The sequence below is a fragment of the Oppia nitens genome, unplaced genomic scaffold (assembly GCF_028296485.1).
Source record: "Oppia nitens isolate AA-2021 unplaced genomic scaffold, nextdenovo-longstitch-racon4-pilon3 scaffold6_pilon_pilon_pilon, whole genome shotgun sequence".
Lineage (NCBI taxonomy): Eukaryota > Metazoa > Arthropoda > Arachnida > Sarcoptiformes > Oppiidae > Oppia > Oppia nitens.
The window spans coordinates 982,407-1,006,822 of NW_026533250.1; the positions used below are offsets into that span (position 1 = coordinate 982,407).

General features: G+C 19.9%; 1 protein-coding gene across 1 annotated transcript in view; it reads right to left on the reverse strand.

Moving 5' to 3' along the window:
- LOC128962498 (metabotropic glutamate receptor 7-like) overlaps positions 1-23,910 on the reverse strand; it is a 42,313-nt gene extending 18,403 nt beyond the window's left edge. The window contains exons 1-2 of the mRNA XM_054308872.1: positions 23,446-23,910; positions 2,968-3,119 (exon numbers count right to left, since the gene is read on the reverse strand). Coding sequence (XP_054164847.1) covers positions 2,968-3,119; positions 23,446-23,809 — 516 coding nt within the window. The 5' untranslated portion in view covers positions 23,810-23,910. The remainder of the gene's footprint in view (positions 1-2,967; positions 3,120-23,445) is intronic.
- Positions 23,911-24,416: the final 506 nt, after the last annotated feature.

Consider the following 24,416-nt stretch of genomic DNA (forward strand, 5'->3'; position numbering starts at 1 on the left):
GTGCTATCAAAGGCTCACAATAAAGCCATTTATATGATATATATTTTTGAAAGTATATGATATTGTATGTAATACTATGTACAGTAAATAATACAGTTTATATGTATTTATATTGAATGGTATAACTTAGAAAATAGTATATACTATATATATATATATATATATATATATATATATATATAAGATTATAGTTTCTATAAAACAATAGCAAAATATTAAGTTATGTAGTTATGTGACCACCTTTTATGTCTTTATTTTCATTGAAAAATACATCATTTTATTGTATGTATAAAAATATAACAACTTCTTCTCTCACTATCTTAAAGTAGTTTTTTTAAACACAAGTTTATAATTTGTTGTTTTGTTATTTTATAAAGAAACCAAACAAACAGTTTTTTGGTTGTTATATCAAATCTTATATTTGGCTTTGTGTTTGAGTTGTTGTTAAACTAAAACTGCAAAACATTAAGTTTGATGCGATTTTTTGGCGATAACTTTATAGCATTTGTCAATGTTTTTGCATCGATAGGCAAATAACTCCCAAATCAACAATAAGTACATTGATTTTCAGTTACCACTTGTTTTATAATGTGATCAGTTTTGTACCCTAAATACATTATACAAAATTATAAAAATTCACATAAAATCTCACTTATTTAACAAGTAATCCGTTTGCGTTGATAATAATAATAATAATAATAATAATATAATATAATATAATATAATATAATATAATATAATATAATATAATATAATATAATATAATATAATATAATATAATATAATATAATATAATATAATATAATATAATATAATATAATATAATATAATATAATAAATATTATTATTATTGTTGTTGTATTATTGAGAGTCGATTTCAATATATTATCGATACTAATAAAACTAAAACAAACAAATTTCACTACATTTCAATTACTCTTATACTTAATGCTGAAGTTAATTAAGATTTTAATTAATTACATTAGAAATACAAAATCGATATCAAATATACTCATCACACCATAAAGTTGTCATTAATTTTTAAGTATTTTGATTAATACCTAAACAATTCATACTCTTGTATGACATAAAATCTTAATTAATATTATTTATTTATAAATAGATATTTTAGCTTAAATTAATTACTAGAAAAATCATTTAAACTTTAGGTTAATTTTTAAATATTAGTGATTTATTTTTACTAAATGTTATTATTCGACATAAGATTTGAATTTCGGTATAAATGTATGATTTGTTGGACATTTGTTAACAAACGTATAGTTTATATTCACTATTATTATATTAAAGTCAGTGTTTGCACTGTTATTAGTATAGTATTACTCTATTGTTATAACTGTATTGTCGTCTATGTGTTATTTGTATTGTTTGAATAGCAAACAAAACTTATAAGAATATAACGAATTGAGTGATATATTCACTAAAGAATTGCTGAATTTTCATTAAATCAATACCAAAGTTAAGACCAATAATACCAACTTTGGTCTGAAAAGAGATTATGTGTTTGTATTGAAAGGCATACCATTTGGTCCATTCAACTCAACAGCCTTTCCGTTATTTAAATTTGATTTTTCTATTATTTATATTATCGATAAAATTTATTTTCTTTCAAAAATTTTATTATATATTCACGAATTCCTGAAAGGAATACGTATATGAAATCTATAAGTCGGTCTGTCTGTCTGTCTGTCGGTCTGTCTGTCCCACGAGGACATAGGTTCGAATCCAGGCTCAGCTACGTTTTTTTTTTTGTTTTTTTTTAATTTTTTTTATTTTTAAGTTTATTTTTAAGCAAAAAAAACAAAATGGTGTCCAATAATTAATAAAAAAAATTTTGAATTTTTTTTTGAATTTTTTTTTGAATTTTTTTTGAATTTTTTTGAATATTGATTTTTTATTTTTTTCGTTTTTAAGTTTATTTTTTAGGAAAATAGTAGTTTATTTTGTAATACTAAATCGTTTGATACCCTACATAACTATAGTTGATTTTATTTTATCATACTGAATTTAATTTTTAATTATGATTAGGAATTCGTGTGGAAATGCTTTCTAGCATTCTCAACTGGTTTTAAATAAAATTTTGCAATATAATAAATATATTAACAATAAATACAATAAAATTAGTTTATAAGACACTAAAAATTTGAAGCAAAATGTTTATATATATTTTTGTTATATAGAAAAAATAATAATAATGACAAATTAATTTAAGTGATGAGTACATTAAAAAAAATATAGTCTATATCATTGGAAATTCGTAAAAATTAATTTAAAAAACATTATTTCACATAAAATAATCAAACATATAATGTAATAAATAAATTGACAGATCTTTATAATAATATTTTTAAATTATATTTAATCAAAAATAAAGAGATTTAACGCAAAAAATTCTTAAAACTGTGAAATGTTATTATTAAAGAATATTCTCTTATCGCATATTTGCAGTCTGTTATTAATTAAACTATATATATATATACTTTAGTTTAAAACTAATATTATGCTTATTAGATATTTACCAAACATATAAAATTATAGCAAATATATGGCATTTTAAATTGCATAATGTACTTACTGTATTGCAATTTGTATTGATCTAAAATAATATTTATCATCAATACTAGTAAAATAATAAAAGATTTCAATTATTTAAGAGTAGCATTTATATATAAATATTTTATAAGTTTTTCTATTATTTATATACAGTAGAAATTGAATAAAATTACAGACATTTCTAGTCACAGTCTTTTGTATATACTGTATAAACTACACGCCGATAACTATAAGTATTTATATGCAGTATATAATGTAGTATTTCGTGACAATTTTCGAGAGTATTTAGCAAAACGATTATTATTTAATTTACAAATCAAATATTATTAATATAATAGCATTTTATTAGTAATGCAAACAATTACTATTAATACAAACAATACAACATCAACTAACCTGTGGTATCCTAAATAATCTCAATAGATTTGCCACTTGTATTGATGTGGCACTGGAGGCGGCGCCCAATACTCCCGATATCTTTTTCTGACGAATAGTTGGATTAGTTCCGTCCGGACATTGATAAGTATCGTCCAAACTATTGATTGAACCTAATTTCAAATAAAATATATCAAATTATTACTTAAAATATATTAAGATATAAAAAGAAATCTATTTTTAAATATAAAAACAATTTAATAATATAAAAATAAAAACACCACAATGAAAAACATTACTTAAATTATACTATCAAGGTCATGCTTATATCGATTTACTAAAAAATAAATTAAATAAAATTGATAATTCATAAAATAGTAGTTAACTAATAGAACTTATGTGACATTCAAATCGTTGTTTATTAATTAATTGAAATTAAAAACATTATAAAACATACTATTAAATACAAAACTAATAACAATTAATTCATTTAACAATAAAAACCTTAAATATGATACAATATAATTAAGAAAGGATTTTTTTATCTCTCATTATATTAGAAATTGATTGAAAAACAGTTGTAACTCTTGATTGGCAATAATACTGTATTTGTTTAAAAACGGATATATAAATGATTACATTCATTGTGTTAATACTGTGTGTTAACATTGATAAAAAGTCAATTGATTGTACCGTATATACAGTAAGTAAGTGTATTATACTACTGTATATACCGTACTGTATACTGTACAGTATATATAGCATAAACATAGGTTTTTATATGAAAACCCGTAATTTGAAGTTTGAATCATTAAATGAGAGCTCAATTGCAAATTTACTTTATTTATTCATCCATTTATGTCACTCTTATCTACAAAACATTATTTCTTGAACTAACTCTTGTATTATATTCACAAAACTTACACTACATTTAGTAGTAGTCTACATGACTTACATATTATAGATGTAAAGCATTTTTAATGTTAAATACTAGACAATTGGTTTCTAAACTAATAACTCTTATATGAATAAACTTTCATTTTATGCTAAAATTTGCTATCATTTTAATAAATTACCTTTTCTTAACCTGTGATTATATTACACTACCATTTATGCAATAAAAATAAAAATATTTTATTTGTTTTTGAGAATTTTATTATAATAATGATATGAATAGTTTACTTGAATAAAATAACGTTATATTTAAAGATAATAAAATTGGAAACATTAATTATAAAATTATACAATACATTAATTATATTATTACATTATTTTTGCAGTACGTGTAATGTATAAATAATTATCTATTTTATATGAATATTCTTTTATATCATAAATGAATATTATTGATAAACATAAGAATATATAGATTGTGTCTAATATGTGTAAATTTATTTATGTGTAAGTATATGTGTATATGTGTATATGTGTATATGTTATAAGTATGTGTGTGCGTGTATATAAGTATGTGTGGAGTGTGTGTATATATATTTAGTAAATGTGTAAATGTAATTCATTGCTATCATTTCTCTTAATTATTTTGTTTTTTATATTTATATAAAAATTGCATATTCTGCAATGTAAATCTAAAAATATAAGCTTTTTTGTTAATTAAATAATTGTTTTGTTAGTCTCATAATTATATAATATATAAAATTATTTTTTGTAAACTAAATAAAATAAAAATACAAAATCTAAATCAATTTAGGAAATAATTGTGTAGACCATTAGAAATATATTAATTATATTATCAAATCATATATAAATATATATATATTGCTAGTAAATATTTAGAAGATATTCATTATTATAATAATTGTTGTTATTGTTGTGTTACTATTATTATAAAATTAAATAAAATTTGATATTTTAAAAGAATATGTTATGATATGCTTTGATATAATAAAATGGCAATCGATTGGACAGTTTGTTTGGTTGTCTATAAGTTAAACACAAAAGATGAGTATCAGTCACGTCTTGTACTATACTTTCCTCAATACTGTATGTCTATTATTATTGTAAGCAATTTGTTTTGAATCTCTAATACATTATAAGTATAGCAGAGATTTTAAAATATCACAGAAAATTGAGATTTGAATTGAATTTATAGGCCAACGGCTATTCTACTAAAGTGACGTTCAATTTAATCCAATTTTTTAACAACACATCCATTTGTCAGTCATTCAAATCAATAGGTTTAAGCCGTTTGTCATACAAATTCTGGTTTTGGCAATTCAAACTAAATTTCATATATTTTCAATTTTAAATCATGTTTTTTATATAACAAACAACAATATTTTAAAACACTATATTTACTTAATAAACATTATTCATATAATCTTTAAATTAATTGTAAATATTAAGCCAAAAATATATTTATTCTAAAACTACATAATAGATATAATTTTATTAGTTTTTTATTATTAATACTTACAAAATCTGTAAATTTATTTATATTAGTATTTAGTCACCAATTTATGTTTATTTTTTATTAAATAGATAAACAATAATATTACATCTAATTTATAATAATGTATTTTTATATACAGTATTAATAATTTGTTTTGTGTTCATTACTTTATTAAATTTAAAAAATTTAACACATAAGACATAAGACATTAGCTTTGATTACTTTTCAAATATCGATCAAAAGTTCTCTAAATTTTTTATCCTTATCCGTATATTTTCCAATAAACTAATATAATATTATGAGAAATCCATAAAAGAAATTTTCTCAAAAAAATATGCTAGAAATTTCTGATCAAATTTTTCAAAGGAATCGCCAAATGTAACCAAACAATGCTTTTATATCAAATCAATCTTTCAATATATACTATACAACAAAATATTAGTAACGTTTTGTAAATATAAATATAATATGTACTGTATTTATTAATTATTATATAAATATTATTATTATTATTATTCAAATCATATAAGTAATCAATCATTAATTACATTTTAATCCATTTTAAAAGTGTATTTTATTAAATTTTCATAAAATATATAAATATAACGTATAAATCAATTTTTCATGTCTTATCAATATTCTAAAGTATTAATTTGTTATTTGCTTTATAACACATTTTTACACTAAACCGCTAAAAATGTTAACCTATATTAATATCGCTATATTATTAAAATAAATCCTATTTTATGTGAAACAAAGTTTCCACTTATATGTTATTTTAGTCATAAATATACACAAAATTTAAATTTATGTAAATGTTTTATATTGAATATATATATTCTTTTTCATAATGTATATTAACACCTAAAGATGTTAATATATTTTTTTCTCAGTAAAATTCAAGTAAATCTGACAAAATATTGATAAAATTTTAGTCAACTTTTGGTGAATAAAAAATGAGGACAATCTTTATAATTTAATATATAAAAAATATATTTATTTTAAAATTATTAAATGATTTCATAAAATTTTAATAGTTGTACATAAGAAAATAAAACTATTAATATTAATATATAAGTAAATTAACGTCAAATAATAATAAAAATTGTAATACTAATGTTATATTTTAAACTTGAAATTAAATGCAAATTATTATTATTAACTATTTGTCATATCATAAAAACTAATTTTATATTTAAAATACAACTAATAAAAAAAACTATAAATAAGTGAAAATTAAACTAATTTTATCTTTTTTATCAAAGTTAGATAACTCTTAGATTTATTAAAATCATAATTTTCTTAATAGAGATCCAAAACTCGCAAACCATTACTATCTGGTCATCAAAATATCAGACAAAAAACTAACAAAAAATGGCAAAGTTGTTGATAATAACATGCAAAACAATATTGTAATAAATTTGTATATTTGTATTATTCATATTTTTAAAGCAATGATATACCAAACTGTTTACTTTGTGAGCATTAATATAATAAGAAAAAGGATTGTCTTATAAATTATAAGTTATAATACATTAGAGTTGGGATAAATTACGTTCATTAATAAGTTACACAAATGACGATATTTATTGTTAATATTTTTTAATTGCTTGAAAAGTTAATTACTATTATTACACATGTATATGTATAATGTATTGTTTTATAACTTATTATTAGACATATTAATAAATTGATTATTTTAATATATACTTAATATAATATACTTTTATCTAATTAAATATTAATCATCTGATTTAGTCATGTGTCCATATCATTAGTCTTCAAATTTTTTTCTGTTAGCTTTATTTTTAGTACAAAATGCAGATAAAAGGTTTACAATATATGTTAAATCCTTTTACTGAATATAATATTGAGATTTAGCGGTCAGATATACAGTACATGTAATGATCCTCTTTGTGCTAATATCTATGAGTTTTGTTTCTTAATGATATAATGGTTACTAAATATAGTTAATATAAAATAAGAGATCAATTACAATATTGATTACATTAATATCTACAACTGTGTTATTTTGCCATGGTCAATTTATTATCTAATGTATAGTTAACCATATATTAATCAAACTAATAATGTACTATATTTAAGCATTTTTTATTTTTAAAAAACTTAGTCAGATTGCAATTATAAAAAATAAAATATTTTATTTACTTTTGTACAATAATTATGATTGTGTTTCCTATATTAATCTTATCATTATTATTGTTTTTTCTATAAATTTGATTGCAATTGTATATAAAATCAATGCAAAGGTTATGAGAATTTTGCAAAAAAATATGAGAAAATTTGGACAAAAGGATTGCAGAAGAGCTCTCATTTCAGTCCTGTTTTTCTTTGTGTGTCTAATGCTTAACATATCCTAAATCACAACAATATTAATAGTTATATAATAGCTAAATATATATTACTAATGTTGTGTATTTTAGATATTTACAAAAATAAAAATAGTTATTTTAAAGTTGATAACAATAATAATAATAGTAAAAAGGTTTCTAAATAATTGATATAAGCATTAAACAGTTATAAGAATTAATTTTTAGAGTAAAAGTTTATTTGTTATTAATATTTAATTAACAGTTTTTATGTTAATTAACTTTTTTTATTGTTTTTTTTTTTAAAATATTTATTACATTAAAAAAAATAATTTTGCTTTCAAATAGTCGTTAACCATAATCTTGTAATAATTGATATAATTTTGTTAAATAATATTCTGTAGTAATAATGTACTGTAATATAATATAATGTATTAAATAAAACCTATAGCTATGACATAAAGTTAAGTGTATTGAAGATATTTGTATACAAAGCTGAAGCAAATGATCCCTGAATTCAGTTCACAAACGGAATTACAAACGAATAGCTTATCGTTTGGCAAAAGTGTTGGCAAACAGACATCACTTGTGAATGTGCTGTGAATGTGACGATCAATCAAATGCCACCCATTGTATCAGTCAATCAACAAAAAGCAAATTAATTCATAAACTGTTTATTATGTAATATTTTAGTCATTCTTATGAAAGAAATGATAAAATAAAAAATTCATATAATTTTCAATACATGAAACTTATTAATCTCTATTGTATTTTATTTTATTCAAAGTTATTAATTTATCGAATAATTTTAGAAATTAAAATACATTAAGAATATTGTAGAAAATAAATAAATTCATATTTTTAATAAATAATTCATTTGTTTTACATTTTTATGTACATTTAATAATATTTAGATTTGTAATTTTCATAATTATTAAATAATATATTAATATAAAAATTAAAAAAAAACAATAATCAATAAAATTATTGATAATCTTAAAGTGAAAATAAATTTTTATAAATGTTTTTAAGGTTAATTTAAATATATTGCAAAATTATCTTTTCATTTTATGAATTGATTTATATATATATATATTAGTATTAATAGTTACAATATAAAAAAATCAAAAAATATTTACTGTATATTAAAATTGGATAATACTATAATCCAATAAAAAATAAGCTATAGTATTATTGACCATGCTCACATATTACTTTAGTTGTTTATATTTCTACATTAAATTAACTCTAAATTATATATTGTATATAATATTTTATTTATCTTTAATTAATCAAAATGAAGTTATTATAGCGGAAATACATTTCTAGATTTGTTTTGAAATCATAGATTAACTCAAAAATCTAATAAATGAGATTTCATGAGTTAATTTACAATAACACAATGCACTTGATTTATAAAACTTCTACAAAACATATAACAGTTTTAACTGAAATATAATGTCATTACCAGTATATTGAAAATTCTTGAGATTTTTCATTTCGAGAAAAATAATTCAATAGTTAAAAACTATGAGATCGTAACACTCAATACAATAGGAATGTTTGTCTTATGGGACAAAAATTCATTGTTTGAAATAATAAAAGTTTCATTTTTTAGTTAAAAAATTGATTCTCTAATGGTTTCATATCAGTTGTATTACAGACAGTAAAAGTTTTACTATTGTTATGGTCTTATGTTTTTACAATAGCCTTTCGACAGCAATTCAAAACTAACTTTTATAATATATAAAATGTATATAAAAAATGTACACTATATAAAAGTCATCAATATTTTGATATAATAAACTATAATAATAAAAAATGATAGTAATAATATATTGATGTTTGTTTGTGTATAATGTTGTTTAGCAAAACAATTTGACAAACAGTATGGAAATTAAATGATAATAAAAATATTCATTTATTTATATTCATTGTATGCAATAATTCAATATAATGTATATAGAAATTTAGTACAGTATTACATAATGTTAATGATAAGTGAAGACTAGACGTAAAATTATCAATGACTACGACTATGACTATTACATTAAATTTATATGAGTTTCACAATTGTAATTTAATGTCAAACTGTTTTCCATTATATAATATATATAATTCATTATAGTTTCACATAAAGAGTGTACTAATCAATCAAAATTGCCTTAAAAACGACCCAAGAGTTAGTCCATCAATAATGATAAACGGCATAAATAAAACATACATACAGTACATATGCCAAATAAATATAAATTATTTATATATTTTAATATTCTATAGTTTTATTTATTTGCAAAAAAACTACAAACACATAAATAATAAGTTATAGATATTCAATTGTTTGAATTGTATATAAAAAATAATTATAACATAGTATTGACCCATAGATTATTGTAAATTGTATAGTATATACATTAAGTTTGTCTATTAATTGTAATCACAATTTTTTGTTTTGTATATCACTTCTTGATGATGGCAGCTGTCATTGAGATAATATATATATATATATTAAGAGTTGTTTTTATACTATAACTCATATCTCAAGCCTACAGTTGATATATTAACCAAAAGAAGGAAATAATATTTGATTTCTTTTATATCATATATACATAAAATAAGTCATATGTAAGGTAACTAACAAATAGTAGTCTATTTATAGAATTATTTCATTATTATTAAACTATAATATAATATATAATGTAAGTTATCATTAATGCAATTATTATTATTATTTTTAAACATTTAGCTTTTCTAAACACAATATTTAACAATTTTGTGTGATATCTACTAAATTAAAAAAACCTCTGATTTTATTAAATTATTAAATTAAATATACAATGGTTTTCAATTAGTTTAATTAAAAATATTAATATTTAACACTAGATTGTAACTATTAAATAATATTAACAAGCTCAATGTACCAATTAATTATTTTAATAAAAAAATTATCATACGCTTGCATAAAGAATTATAATAGATTAACTAATGTAACAAACTTATACAGTATATACAATATATATACAGTATATATACCGGTATATATCATCTATAAGTATATACAGAATATAGTGTATACATGAGTTTGTGTAAAGTTATATAAATTATTATTATTATTAGAGCCGAAACAATGAAATGTGTAGTGACATCAAAATGTTTGTTTGTAAGGATTATCTATAATTAAAATTTTATTCAAACAATTTCTGCTAACAATATAAGTCTGCATTCTGTGTCTTTCATCTAATAAATGGATATACAATTTGACACAAATATAGAGAGACAATGAGTGAGAGTACATCAGTTAATGAGTCAATGTTTTAGAGTATTATATATACGTGTGTGAGTGTGTGTGTGTATTTGTCTGTGTGTTGTGTGTGTGTGTGTGTGTGTGTGTGTGTGTGTGTGTGTGTGTGTGTGTGTGTGTGTGTTTGGTTATGTTTATGTCTACTACTAACATATAATTGTGCCAATAATAATATATTGGTCAATAATTTTGAAGCTTTATTAGACATTAGATAATTAGACATTAGATAGAATATATTAGAAATAAAATTATAATTTTGCCATAATTATAGTGTGTAATTATAATGTATGTTATACACAACACAATTTATCAATACATATATATATATCATATAAAACTAGTAATTATAATCAATGACTCGATAATATTTAACATATAACTCATATAAATGTTGTATATACTGTATATAAGTATATGTCATAGTTATACAATTACGTGACTATTAAATTAATCAATAATTTTATAAATAATATAATGTAGTAATTAATAAATTGTATAAATATTATATTAAAACTTACTTCTATTTTGTAGTTTTTGTTTACCAAATATATACAATCAATATTTAATTAGATAAAAAGTTATGTCTTAAATAAATTCAAATAAAACAATTTCTGTAAAATATTAAAATTCAGACTAAAGAATATCTCAGACATAATTAAATGACTAAAATATCTATACATACCATACATATACATTACATTATAATGTTAACATTTTTTATTAATATTAAATTAATTTAATTATATTAAAATTTAAACAATAATATTAACAAAATTCTTGTATTCTAAAATAAAATATCTTATTTCAAATAATAAACATTTAATATATTTTCTATTGTATTTTGCTGCTTAAAATAATTTTTTTTAATTGAATAGTTTTAATAACAAAATTATTAATAAAGTTTCTTTATTACATATCCACATAAAGCTAAACATTGTGTCGTAAAATATTTAAGATTTAATGAACTGAATGTTCGTACAGTTTGATAATTATACAAATAATGAAGTTTTGTTTTGTAATTAATCAAATTTTTTATTATATAAAAATAATGTTTTTTATAATTGTTGTGTATTTAATAAAATTGATTTTATATAAAAATTTGTTATTAAATCATCTATAAACTACAATAATTTAACCAAAAATCTAAGAACACTTTTAGAATATATACATTATTTATTTAAAAAAATTATTATTTATTATATATTTATCAGGGTTAAGCAAGGGGTAGACCTCCTAAGATAGAGATTTTGGGCTTTTACCCCCAGACATTTTGACCAAATTGAAAATTTATAGATTTCTGATAAACTAAATAAATGATTTTACTTTATAACAAATAAGTAATTTAAAATATATTTAGTTTAATTCAATTTTACAAATGTTTGACATTATTTATGCACTAACAAACTTACAATAATTTTGTTGTTTTAAAATAATTCAATATACTTTAAATACCTATTTACAAAAATTGAATTTTATAAGATTTACAATTAAATAGTATAAAATTAAATCATTAACATTTATATTTAAAAAAAATATATTATATTCACATTTATAAAATTTTATTTAAAATACAACATTCGTTTATTTAAATATTAATAAAATAAGATATAAATTTTAAAATAAAATTAGACAAATTATTACACTATATTAATTGATAAAAATCTATATAATGATTATTAATGAAAAAATATGATGAAAAAATGATATAAATCTATATAAATAGGTATTCAAAAAAATTATTTTTAATGTATAGTCATAAAAAACTAAAATAACAATAATTAATTTTCATTATAAACAGTAATAATTATATATATTATAAAAACTTTCATTTATTAATAGATAAGATAAATTAATTTTATAAATATAATAGATTTTGTATTTTAAAATAAAATATCTTATTTCAAATAATAAACAAAATAATAAATAATCAAATTATAAACTTTTATTTAGAATACTGAGTAGAATATTCCAAAAGAATAAATTTTAATTAAATAAAATATACATTTTTTAAAGTTAATACAAAAATTATTAAATATTTTACATTACATTTAAATACAATGAACTAATTTGGCATCAAATTGTAAAACAATATTTATAATATCTATTATACTTATTATATTTTAACAAACATTTCACAAATTATTTCTATACTATGAATACAGCGTACAGTAAAATTGCAAAATAACGCGCTTTAAAGCAATTGTATTAACAATGCCTGAAAAAGATGAATAAAGTTTTAAGAAAATGAATTTTTGTCCAAATATTTGGTGATATCTTAACTATGATATTATTATTAATAAAAATATGAAAATCAAAACACAACTACAGTATTATATTACATTATAATTAATTGTAAATCAAAAGCACATAAAAATTGAACAAAATTTATTGTATTTTTGTTTAGTTTTAATAAAATTTTTTAAATATAAATAAATATTTTGCTCGGTATAAATATTTTAATAAAAATTTTGACTTAATTAAAAGTACATTTTTTTTATTTATGTTATGTTAAACATAAAGAATTGTAATATTTGAAAAACTGTATCTTGTATTATGTATTCAAATAATATATAAAAACATTTATATTCTAATGAGTTGTAATATTATATATTTAATGGAAAATTCATAAACATATGCCTAAAACAATATTACATACTTTGAGTCTAAATAATCATTGTATGTGTTATTTCAGCAAAAAAAGTTTACTTTAGATTACTATTATACGGTTACAGCAATTTTTAGATAAATCATAAACTATAATATTTAGTATACAAAGTGAACGCATATCGCTTATTACTGTACTATTGTACTGCATATACTTTAAGCTATACGTTTGCTCATATAGTTTATATACTTATAATATGAAAACAAAATAATTTCATAAATCATTTTCAAAATAAATGTAGAAAAAAGCCTTTTAAAATTATTTTTTCACAAATATTTCATTTATATTTTTCTCATTTTAAAAACATTATGGTATATATTTAAGTTTAATTATTATATATATGATATGTTATGCAAAAATTGAATTGTTTGCTAAACAAAGGTCTCATTTGTTAAAGATGTTGACTCAAACTAATAATAATTAAATCTTAATATTATTTAATTAATAATAAATTTTGTGTTTTTGTAAATTCTTAATTTAATTTGTTTTAAAGAATATATGAATAAATGAATTAAAAAATTTCATGTCATATTTATAACTGAATAAAAAATATAAATATCTGTAATAAAAAATTAAAGCAAATTAGATGAAAAATTGAATACATTTTTTAATGAAATGTGTATAACTTTTCTCAGCTCATGTGTTAGTGTCAGATAAGGTTTATTAATGAGAAAAATTTATTAAATTTTATGAGACTATGTAAATGGAGTCAAAAATTCTCACAATAATTATTCATTAAGTTATTTGAATACAATCGCCAATTAGTGGGTGTTATTATGACAAACATTGTTATTTAATTGTAGTGTTAATCAAACGCTAATTACCTTAAAATAGATATGATTTATGACTTTTTTTCCAACAATAATAATATTATTGTGTTTTCCGCTAAAAAAATCAATAATATCATAGTCTGAAAGCAATAGCAAATATAAAAACATTATTTTGGCTCTCGTTTAATACATATAAAGCTTATAGACATATAAGAAATTGGTGTCCAAATATTTTTTATAATAAAATGTTGACAAATGCTTTTATAACAACAAAAAGTTCAATTGATACTATACTTTCACTATTATCACAATACTATCTTTACTTTTTTCTAAACTTTCAAAAATACTGTATTTATACTATTTTTATATTTCTCCTAAATATACTATAAAATATATATCTTTATTCAACGGACATCTATTTCAATACCCGTACGGATTATTAACTTTGACACACGTGTATCACTACAACCTTAAATCAATACATTTTTATTTCATAAATCTATCAACAATACCATATATTATAGTTTTTAAAATACATTTATTACAAACATCTAACTTTTTGAAAGTTAATATCTACTATAATTAAATTTTAAAATTAAATTTAATATATATATATATATGAATAATGTCAAATATGATTAAATGAAATTATATAATAATGTAGTATATTTACAGTATATATTTTTAGTATAAACCTTAAGACAGTTATATTAACTAAAAAGTTGTGTTTTATTATTAAAAGTTTGTTTGAATATTTATTTTGAATAAGTAAATAAATAAAGTATATTTTAGTGTATGGTTTGTAGTTTTAAGAAAAATAATTAAATACTGTTATATTTAGAAAATTATAATTTCCAACTATTGCAAAATCCACTTCCAAATATAATATATTCTAAATGTCTATTCAGTAAAAGTATTTAAATACTTTACATAAGTATTACAAATGTACATTCATTAAATGATTTTAATTTATAAATATATTAAAAATATTTTTTAATTAAACATATATTATATATAGAAAACATTTGAAAAATAAATTTATTGAATAAAATTTTAGATTAATGTGTTTTGACATTACAATTATAAACTGAATTTGTTTAGAAAAAACAATATTTTGCTGTTTTATATTATTTCATCAAATTATATCAATTATAATTATATTTATATAAATATTTTTTAAATATTGTTATCTATAAAATGTAAATATTTTTAGTACAATTATTGTTATTTAAAAACGACATAATCTTAATAATTAAATTAAGATAAATATTTTTTGAAATTTTATGGCTACAGATTTAACTTTTTATAGTTTTATTATGAGTTAATAAAGAATTATATATATATTTTTATCTTAAAATTGATAAAATAATTTGTTAATGTTTTCTTTTAAAAATTAATTTATTGAATAATATATAAATAAAAAACATAATTAATTTCAAACAAAATCCGAGTTACTTAAGAATAATATAAATAACTCATACAACAGTTGTATAACTAATATGAGTGAAATATACATAAAATATGAGAAACAAGTATTTGTAATATATTATACAATATAGTCAACAAACAGTAAAACCACATTTAATGTATAAAAAAATTGTTTTCCTTTTTGCTAGACATCTATAGCCTAACAGAGTTATACATAAAAGGGAATTCAAGATAAAAAGATTCAGAATTAATACAACAAAATGTATTGGGAATGAAATGCATTCAAAATAAATAAATTTATTACCTTTAAACCACTCAATCGTAATACTTGAAGAAAATGTTAATATTGAGGCACGAGTTGCTACTCTGTTATTGGATACACTATATAATTTGTGTTATATTGTACAGTATAAGTACAGTATTTATACGATATAATTTGTGTGCATCAGTATAAACATTTTCTTGATTTTAACATATTTGATATGTGAGTATGTATTTGTATACTATATATATATGTATATACTATATACAGAATATATATTATTCTGCAATACATTAGTAATGAAATATTATAATCTGATATCTAAAAGCTATGAGAAGCAAATATTTCCTGTGTTTATACTCACTATTACTTTCTTTCAATGCATACAACAATAGATTGTCTTTTAGGCAAATATCACATTTGATTATAACTTTATATGTTTATAAAATATTTTTTTAATAAACAAATATTAAATATACAATATGATAAAATTATTGTGAAAAAATCTATTGAATATACTATTTATATATATTATATTATTATAAGATATTATTAATATGTAATTAAAATAAATAATAGAGAGCTAAATATATTTAATGTTTTATTAAATAACAAATATTATAATTAAATATATTAAATTATATTAAATAAATAACATATATTATAACAAATAAATAAATTTTTACAAAAAACAACAAACAATTTTGGATTTAATGATATGAATAGAGAAATAATTGATTTGAGATCTGAGACAAACATCAATCAATTGTGAAATATATTCTTAATATACAAAATCGCCACAATTTTTCTAACTTACAGTACTATAAATATAATAGATCTACTATTTCCTAAATGTAAATATAAATTTATATATATTATTATATAAGACCATAAAAATATAAATGTAGTACAGTATACTACCGTAGAATTATAATATTAATATTATGTAAAAAGAGATAATCCATATATCATTATAATACAAATATAATGTATTTTATTTGAGTGAAATACTTAAATATTCTTTATTTCTGTAAAATATATTATTTGTGCTTCAATTTTAAGGCATTAAAAAAATTAAAAATTGGTTTATTGAAATCGGATTCAACTCAATTTTATAATACGTAAAACATTCAATATTCGTAAAAAATACTATATATTTATAAATATTTATTCATTTTGTTTGTTTGTATTTTTAAATTGTAATTAAATTAAATGTTTATTAAAATCACTAATGTATTATTTTTAAAATATAATTTATTAGATAAACTATTAATACTATTTCATCATTTAATAATTACAGTCTAATGTTGTTTAACTGACATATTTGTACAAAAAAATAATAATCTTTAATCATCAAAATTAATGTCTTAGTTTTTTAAATATATGTTTTATATATATATATATATATTGTGTATATATATTCACTTATCATTTCAACGAAACAAATATGTTATAAGAAAAGAGATGCAATGCTTCGGACATTTAAATTGTATGAACGGTTGAACTGAAACACAGAAACTGACAGTCAATGCCTGACCACAAGTCATGAAGAATGAGTGGGTTTTATGAAGAAGTGATACAATGAAAGACATGACAAAAATGATTATAACAATAGTTGACTTCAAATGTTATAATTGTGTGCTTTCTTCTAATTATGTCATCTGAAACCTGAATAATATATTTACTCTAATATTGCACACAATATAACACATAATTCCCAACTGTTTCTCATGAAATTAGTTCAACGAACTAATGGTGCAATTGTCACATAAAATAAGTATTTTAATATATATTATAAAACCATAATAAATAAAATATTTTGTAAAATCCCCAAAACTCGGCATTTTTATGAATGATGTCTATTATAAAATTAGAACACAGAATATTCTGGTTATTGATTTAAAACATTGATTGCCATTCATATGCAAACCATATTATTATTATCAATAAAACAATTATGATATTATTTATCAAAAATATTTGCAATATTAGTCGATAAAATTGATTAGCAAATAATTTATAGTTATTGTATACATTGTTTAACTATACATGAACACACCCATTAATATTCATGTATAAATTTAAACTAATTGTAATATATATCTACTGTGTTGTGTTTGAGTGAGTGAGAGAAAAAATAGAGAGAGAGAGAGAGAGAGAGAGAGAGAGAGAGAGAGAGAGAGAGAGAGAGAGAGAGAGAGAGATGGAAAGTGAGTCAAAGAGAGATAAAAAAAAGTGGGCATAAAAAACAAAATTGAATCTCATTTGGTCTTCAATTCAATGCTTATGAATATAGACTTTAAACATATGACTGAATGAGAATTTATGCAAATATAAGACTTTAAAGTTTACAAACACTGTATTTTATACGCAAATACTGTAAGTTTTTTTTGGTTATCTCTAAACTCTAAAACTGCTTAAAGCGAGTGTCACTTCTTTAAACTTCGTTTCAATCATTTACTCCGAGTTTATATCATATAAACTGTTTGCAAGTCTACAGATTTAGTCAAATAAAGAAAAATACATTTGAAATGATACTTTAGTTTACTGGGAGGGCATAAGGCTTATAACATATTTAAACCATATTTTTTATACAATTTTTCCAATTACTATATGTTTACTAAAATATAATAGTTAAATATTTTTATATAAAACACATTTTATTTACTATTGATTTACATAAAAATGTCTTTTAATTTAATAAAGATATTATATCAAAAATATTGTTAATTTTATATAATCATAATATGATTAACATAATAATAAATATAATTAACAAATTAATTATAATTTGAACAATAAATCTAATAAAAATATATTTTAAATTGTATTTGCATTAATTAAATAATTATAGTGCAATTGTTATTTATACTTAATTAAAAAAATTATATAACTATAAATTATATCAGTTGTTCTGTATTAGAAATATAAATAAAACAAATACTTGAAAAAATGTTTAATTTCATAAAAAAACTTAAATAAACTATTATGAAATATTTTTTCAGATGATTATTAATTATCATAAAACCATTTAAACGTATAAAAAATTTTGACAAATAATTATTTGAATACAAATGTTAATGTGCATAGCATTTAAAATAGAAAATAATATTATAACAAATAATTTTTACTATTGTATATATTATTGCATTAAATATATTAACACAATTAAAAAATTTCTAATAAATATCACTATTTTTATACAATAATTAATTTTGAAACATATTTTTAAAAATCGTTTATTTACAATTTTTCCCATATTATGATATTAAATATTTAGTATTAGAAATAAATATTGCATAAAATATAAATTTATGATAATAATAAAATAAAAACTAATAACAATCTCAAATTTTATTACAGTGTAAAATATTTTTTAATGTAATATTAATACTAAAGATATTATTTATACCCTTATATAAATGATCATTCAGTTATAAAATATAAAATAAAATTAAATACATTATATTGTAAATTAAACAGTTTTTACAATTGATTCGACATTTATTCAAATATTGTATCATTAAAAATATATAATAATATAATAATGATTGTTAAGTAATAAAATGTATAGTTAAGAGATAAATGTTAAATTAAAATAATGTTTGTCAGACACGGGATAGCTATTGATAACAACAATGATTTTATAATCGATTATTTACTAATTTTTTTTCAATAAATCATTTCATTTAATTCTATGTATTGATAACTTAGTACAGGATATTAAACAAATTCATTAATTTAAATGCTAATTAATAGTACTTAGAAATTTTAGTTTAAAATTAAGCAAATAAAAATTTTAATTTAAATAATATAATAATAATATATTAACATACTTTTAGTTCTATTAATTAGTTTTTAGTGTCTCAATGAAAATTAAAGTCTATTTTCAAACATCGTAATATTAATTAATTATAAAACTTTTAAAATTGTAATAAATTTTGTAATAAAAGTTTACATTTGCATTAAACTGTAAATAACTGCATTAATAAATCAATATTTAAAATTGACTATAATTTAAATCCCATTAATTTCATTATTGAAATTTACCAAAAATCAGTTCAATGTTGCAAAATTGACTTTAAATTAAATTAATAACAAATTGCTTCAATTAATCAGTATTTAGTTTTTAAAGGAAATTCTTTGTTAATCAGTCGGCAATTAGATATAAATTTAAAGCTTTAGTTATAAATAATAATAATAGCTTTTGTAGTAATTTACGTTTTCACTCAATTTTCATTTTATATAGCATTACTTTTTTAAAAATATTGTTATTGTTTATATTATACAATAGTATAAAAATGACAATACTATTAAATAAAGGAAAATGCATTTCTGAAAACATGATTTGATTTTCAAATAATATTTAAAAAGATGACAACTTATAAACCAACCCTAAGGGCTCAAGAAATTGTGAATAAAATGTATTAAAATAACTCATAATTTAATATAAACTCAATAATATAGTGTAAATACAATATGCATTACTTTTTATGCCCATATAGTGTAAATTATAAATTTATATAAAAAAATTTATACTACTCTACATATATACTGTATTAAAGCCTCATGTGACTACTGATGTCTATTGATGCACAATAAAAATATATTATAATAATTTTATAGATATATCAGTACAGTATGTTATTTGGCACCTGTGAGATTTACATATATATATATAAACTCATTACTACAGTATAATCAGGGTTAAGTAAGGGGGGTAGGGGGTAAGGCCAAAATACCCCCCCCCTAAGATCGAGAAATTGGGATTTTACCCCCCCAGACTTTTTGACCAAATTGAAAAAATTGTCGCTTAAAAACGAGGAGAAATGACCCCCCCCCTAAAATTTCGGCGCCGAAGGCGCCGAAAATTTTTTTGAAATTTATAAAAATTTTAATTTTAGTTGATACTATTTTAGTAAGTGTTTTTATGTTTTTAATATTTATAAAAATCTAATTATTGATTAAAAATAGTTAAAATAACGTTAAAAGTCATCAAAAAATAACATTATTTTAATTAAAATAAACTAAAAAATTAAAAATTACCTATTTGTTGAAAAGAGTAATCATATTACAATTTAAATATAAGTTTAAGAAGTTAATAAAACAATAAATACTTATGTTTTTATTAATAATTTTTAAATTTTAAATAAAAAATTTAAAAATATTTTCAATTTTGTACTTAATATAATTAAACTTTAACGAAATTTGAGTTAAATAAGTAGTATTCAGTCAGTATTTGTATAAAAATAAAAATATATAACAAACTATAAACATTAAGTATTGTTTAAAAAATTAATTATGTTAAAAGTTAAAAATTATTAAAATACTAAAAATAACTCATAGTGTATCATTAATGCTTTTATCAACTATTTTTAAATCTTAAATACATTATTTTATTTTTTTTGTTAAAATTTAAGTTTTTATTAATTTTAAAAAAAATTTTTAAAAAATATTTATTTTTTGTTAAAATTTAAATTTTTGTTAATTTTTAAGTTTTTTTAGTTTTTTTTTATATTTTTGGAAATTTTACCTATTTTCCCGGGAATTTATACGGGAACTTGTGGGAATTTTATTGAATTTACATGGGAATATTCGGGAACTTAAGGAATTTTTAGGGAATTTTCTCTAGACCCCCCCCCCCCCCCTTGATTTTGGATTTTTGAAAAAATTGCCGTTTAAAAATGCAATAAAAATCTTACCCCACCCAATACCCCCCCCAAGATTTTTTGAGAATTTTGTAAATTTTACCCCGGTCTACCCCCCCCCCCCCCCCTAAAATCCAAAACCTTGCTTAACCCTGAGTATAATCTACTGTACATTAGATTTATACTCTAACTCTAAAAGCTATAATATACTATCAACTGATACATATTAGTTAACTTATTTTTCTTATTATTAAATAAATAACCCATTATTATATACAAAAATAAATATAATTATTATAATTATTATTATAATAATTTATTAAATAAAGACCAAATGGTTTTGTTAATATTTAAATTAACTTTTAAATTGATAAAATAAAACATAAATATATTGTTTATTGTATTGATTTTTGACAAAATTAAAGAGTTAAAAAAGTCTATTTAAATTCTAAATTAAAAAATGAATTATTTAATACATTGAATGGTTGGATACATTGTATGTGTTGAATATAGATCTCAATATGACTGTCAAATGAATAAATAAGATGAAAGATGCCTTATATATATTTACTGTATATTATATAACATATAAATTGTCGTCTCTTTCAATGTTTAGTCGACTTTCTCAGCGATGGTAATCATAAATATACCATTTCTTAGACTGCATGTTGAATAACATTCACAATATAAATTATATATATAAGTATGAAATGAAACTCAAATAATTGACTATATTATCGGATAGTATTTCACATTAATAGGAAAATTTCTTATTTTTTTATTTTTTATAGAAATATAAATGGTATTAATGTAATATAATGTTTGTTGTAAACATTTGTTAAAATATATAAATATTTAGGTAATAATTATAGTTATGTGTCAATTAAGTTATTAGTTATTTACAAAGTATCTTTTTTATATTAACAAATAAGACAAATTTAATGCAAGACTTAGTTAATATGTTTATATAACATAAATAATACATTACATAACTTTGTTATTAATGATTTATGCCATCAATATTATATGGTTTATCCAATGATATTCTTATGCCATAAATGCTAACTATTTGACTATAGAGTAGTAAAAGCAATACAATTTGACCGGTCATCTAATATTTATCATTAGTATTACTAGACTAGTATTATATTAAACATTTAAAATATTTTATTTCCATTAAATATCAAATAGTTAGCGGTTCCGTAATTCATATTCCTGTTTTAGTCTCTTTTAGTAAATGATTTTAAAAAGACATAAAAAATATTGATAGTTATGTGGTGTCAATTGATGAGCATATATTATAGCTATAAATGACACTAAACTTGTCATTTAGCCAACTCTAATGACATAAAATTTTATTATATAAATATCTAACACAATTGGCTTTATTTTTCCATATAATATCATTGCAAATATTGATTTATTACGATTCGGATATTTAGTTTTTTTTTTTTTAAATTGATTGTTTTTTCAAGCAAACAGTTTACGAATTTTAATCAATTATCACAAAAGTTGATTAATATGTTCAGTATAATAGTGTCAATAGTAATATACAAATAATATTTAATTAAATAATATAAAAATAAATATTTGTATAAAATTTGATATATAATTAAATATAATAATCAATGAAATTAATAGAAATATTTGAATGAAATAATGAGATATTATCATTCATGGCATACCTTTGATAAAGTCGACGGACTGCTCCAAACCATACGTGTCTTTATCGCAATCGTCCAAAACATAAGCGCCAATTGTAATGTCAGGCAGGATATCATCTCTCGAGTTAATCCAATCAATGGTATAAAGCATGCATTCAAGTGCTTGTATGCCTCCCTGAGGCATAATAGGACCACATATTTGACGATCTTCTCTCTCGTGAATCATCATTAGTGCGCCTAAAATGATAGAGCCGTCCAATTCGGCCACACGTTTGACGGGCCAACTCATGTTTAAGCCATTGGATGTGGTGTGAGTATACCGTTCCCGTCTAGAGTTTAATGTTTGACTTAGAAGTGTATCTAATTTAAAGTCATTGGTGTTCATTGAAGTCCACTTTTCTTTAACAACTAAACCATCACTACTTAAGTATAACTTGTTTTCACTTAACTCTCTATTATTGGCACTATTTTTGTCGATTATATTTGAATTTGTGAAGATTGGCACTGAAAATATGGGCTCAGATGAGACACCACTTACTAACAAATCTAAGAGTATCAGTGCTAATGTCATTGTTGTCATTAAAACATTTATAAGACCTCTATTTTTAGGCAATATATCTTTAGGCAAACATTTATACAACTTTCCCATTTTGTCTAACTTATTGTTAGTCCCATTACATAAAATTAATCTTAATAATTTATAATTGTTTTGTAATAAACATTTATAAATTGAATTTTTCACACTAATTAACATTTTATTAATTTTGTATTTATATATAAATATATCAATTAATATTAACTTATATTTAATTAACAATAATTTTATAATAACTTGAGTTAAACTTGTTTTGATAAACTGTATGCTATTATAACAGAGATAAACTGTAAAAGTTTTATTAAACACGAGTTAAGACAAAAACAACTTTATGTGAATTCAATGAAATTAAACTAATTTGAGTCGAGATTTGATGACAAGTCATACAAACAATACA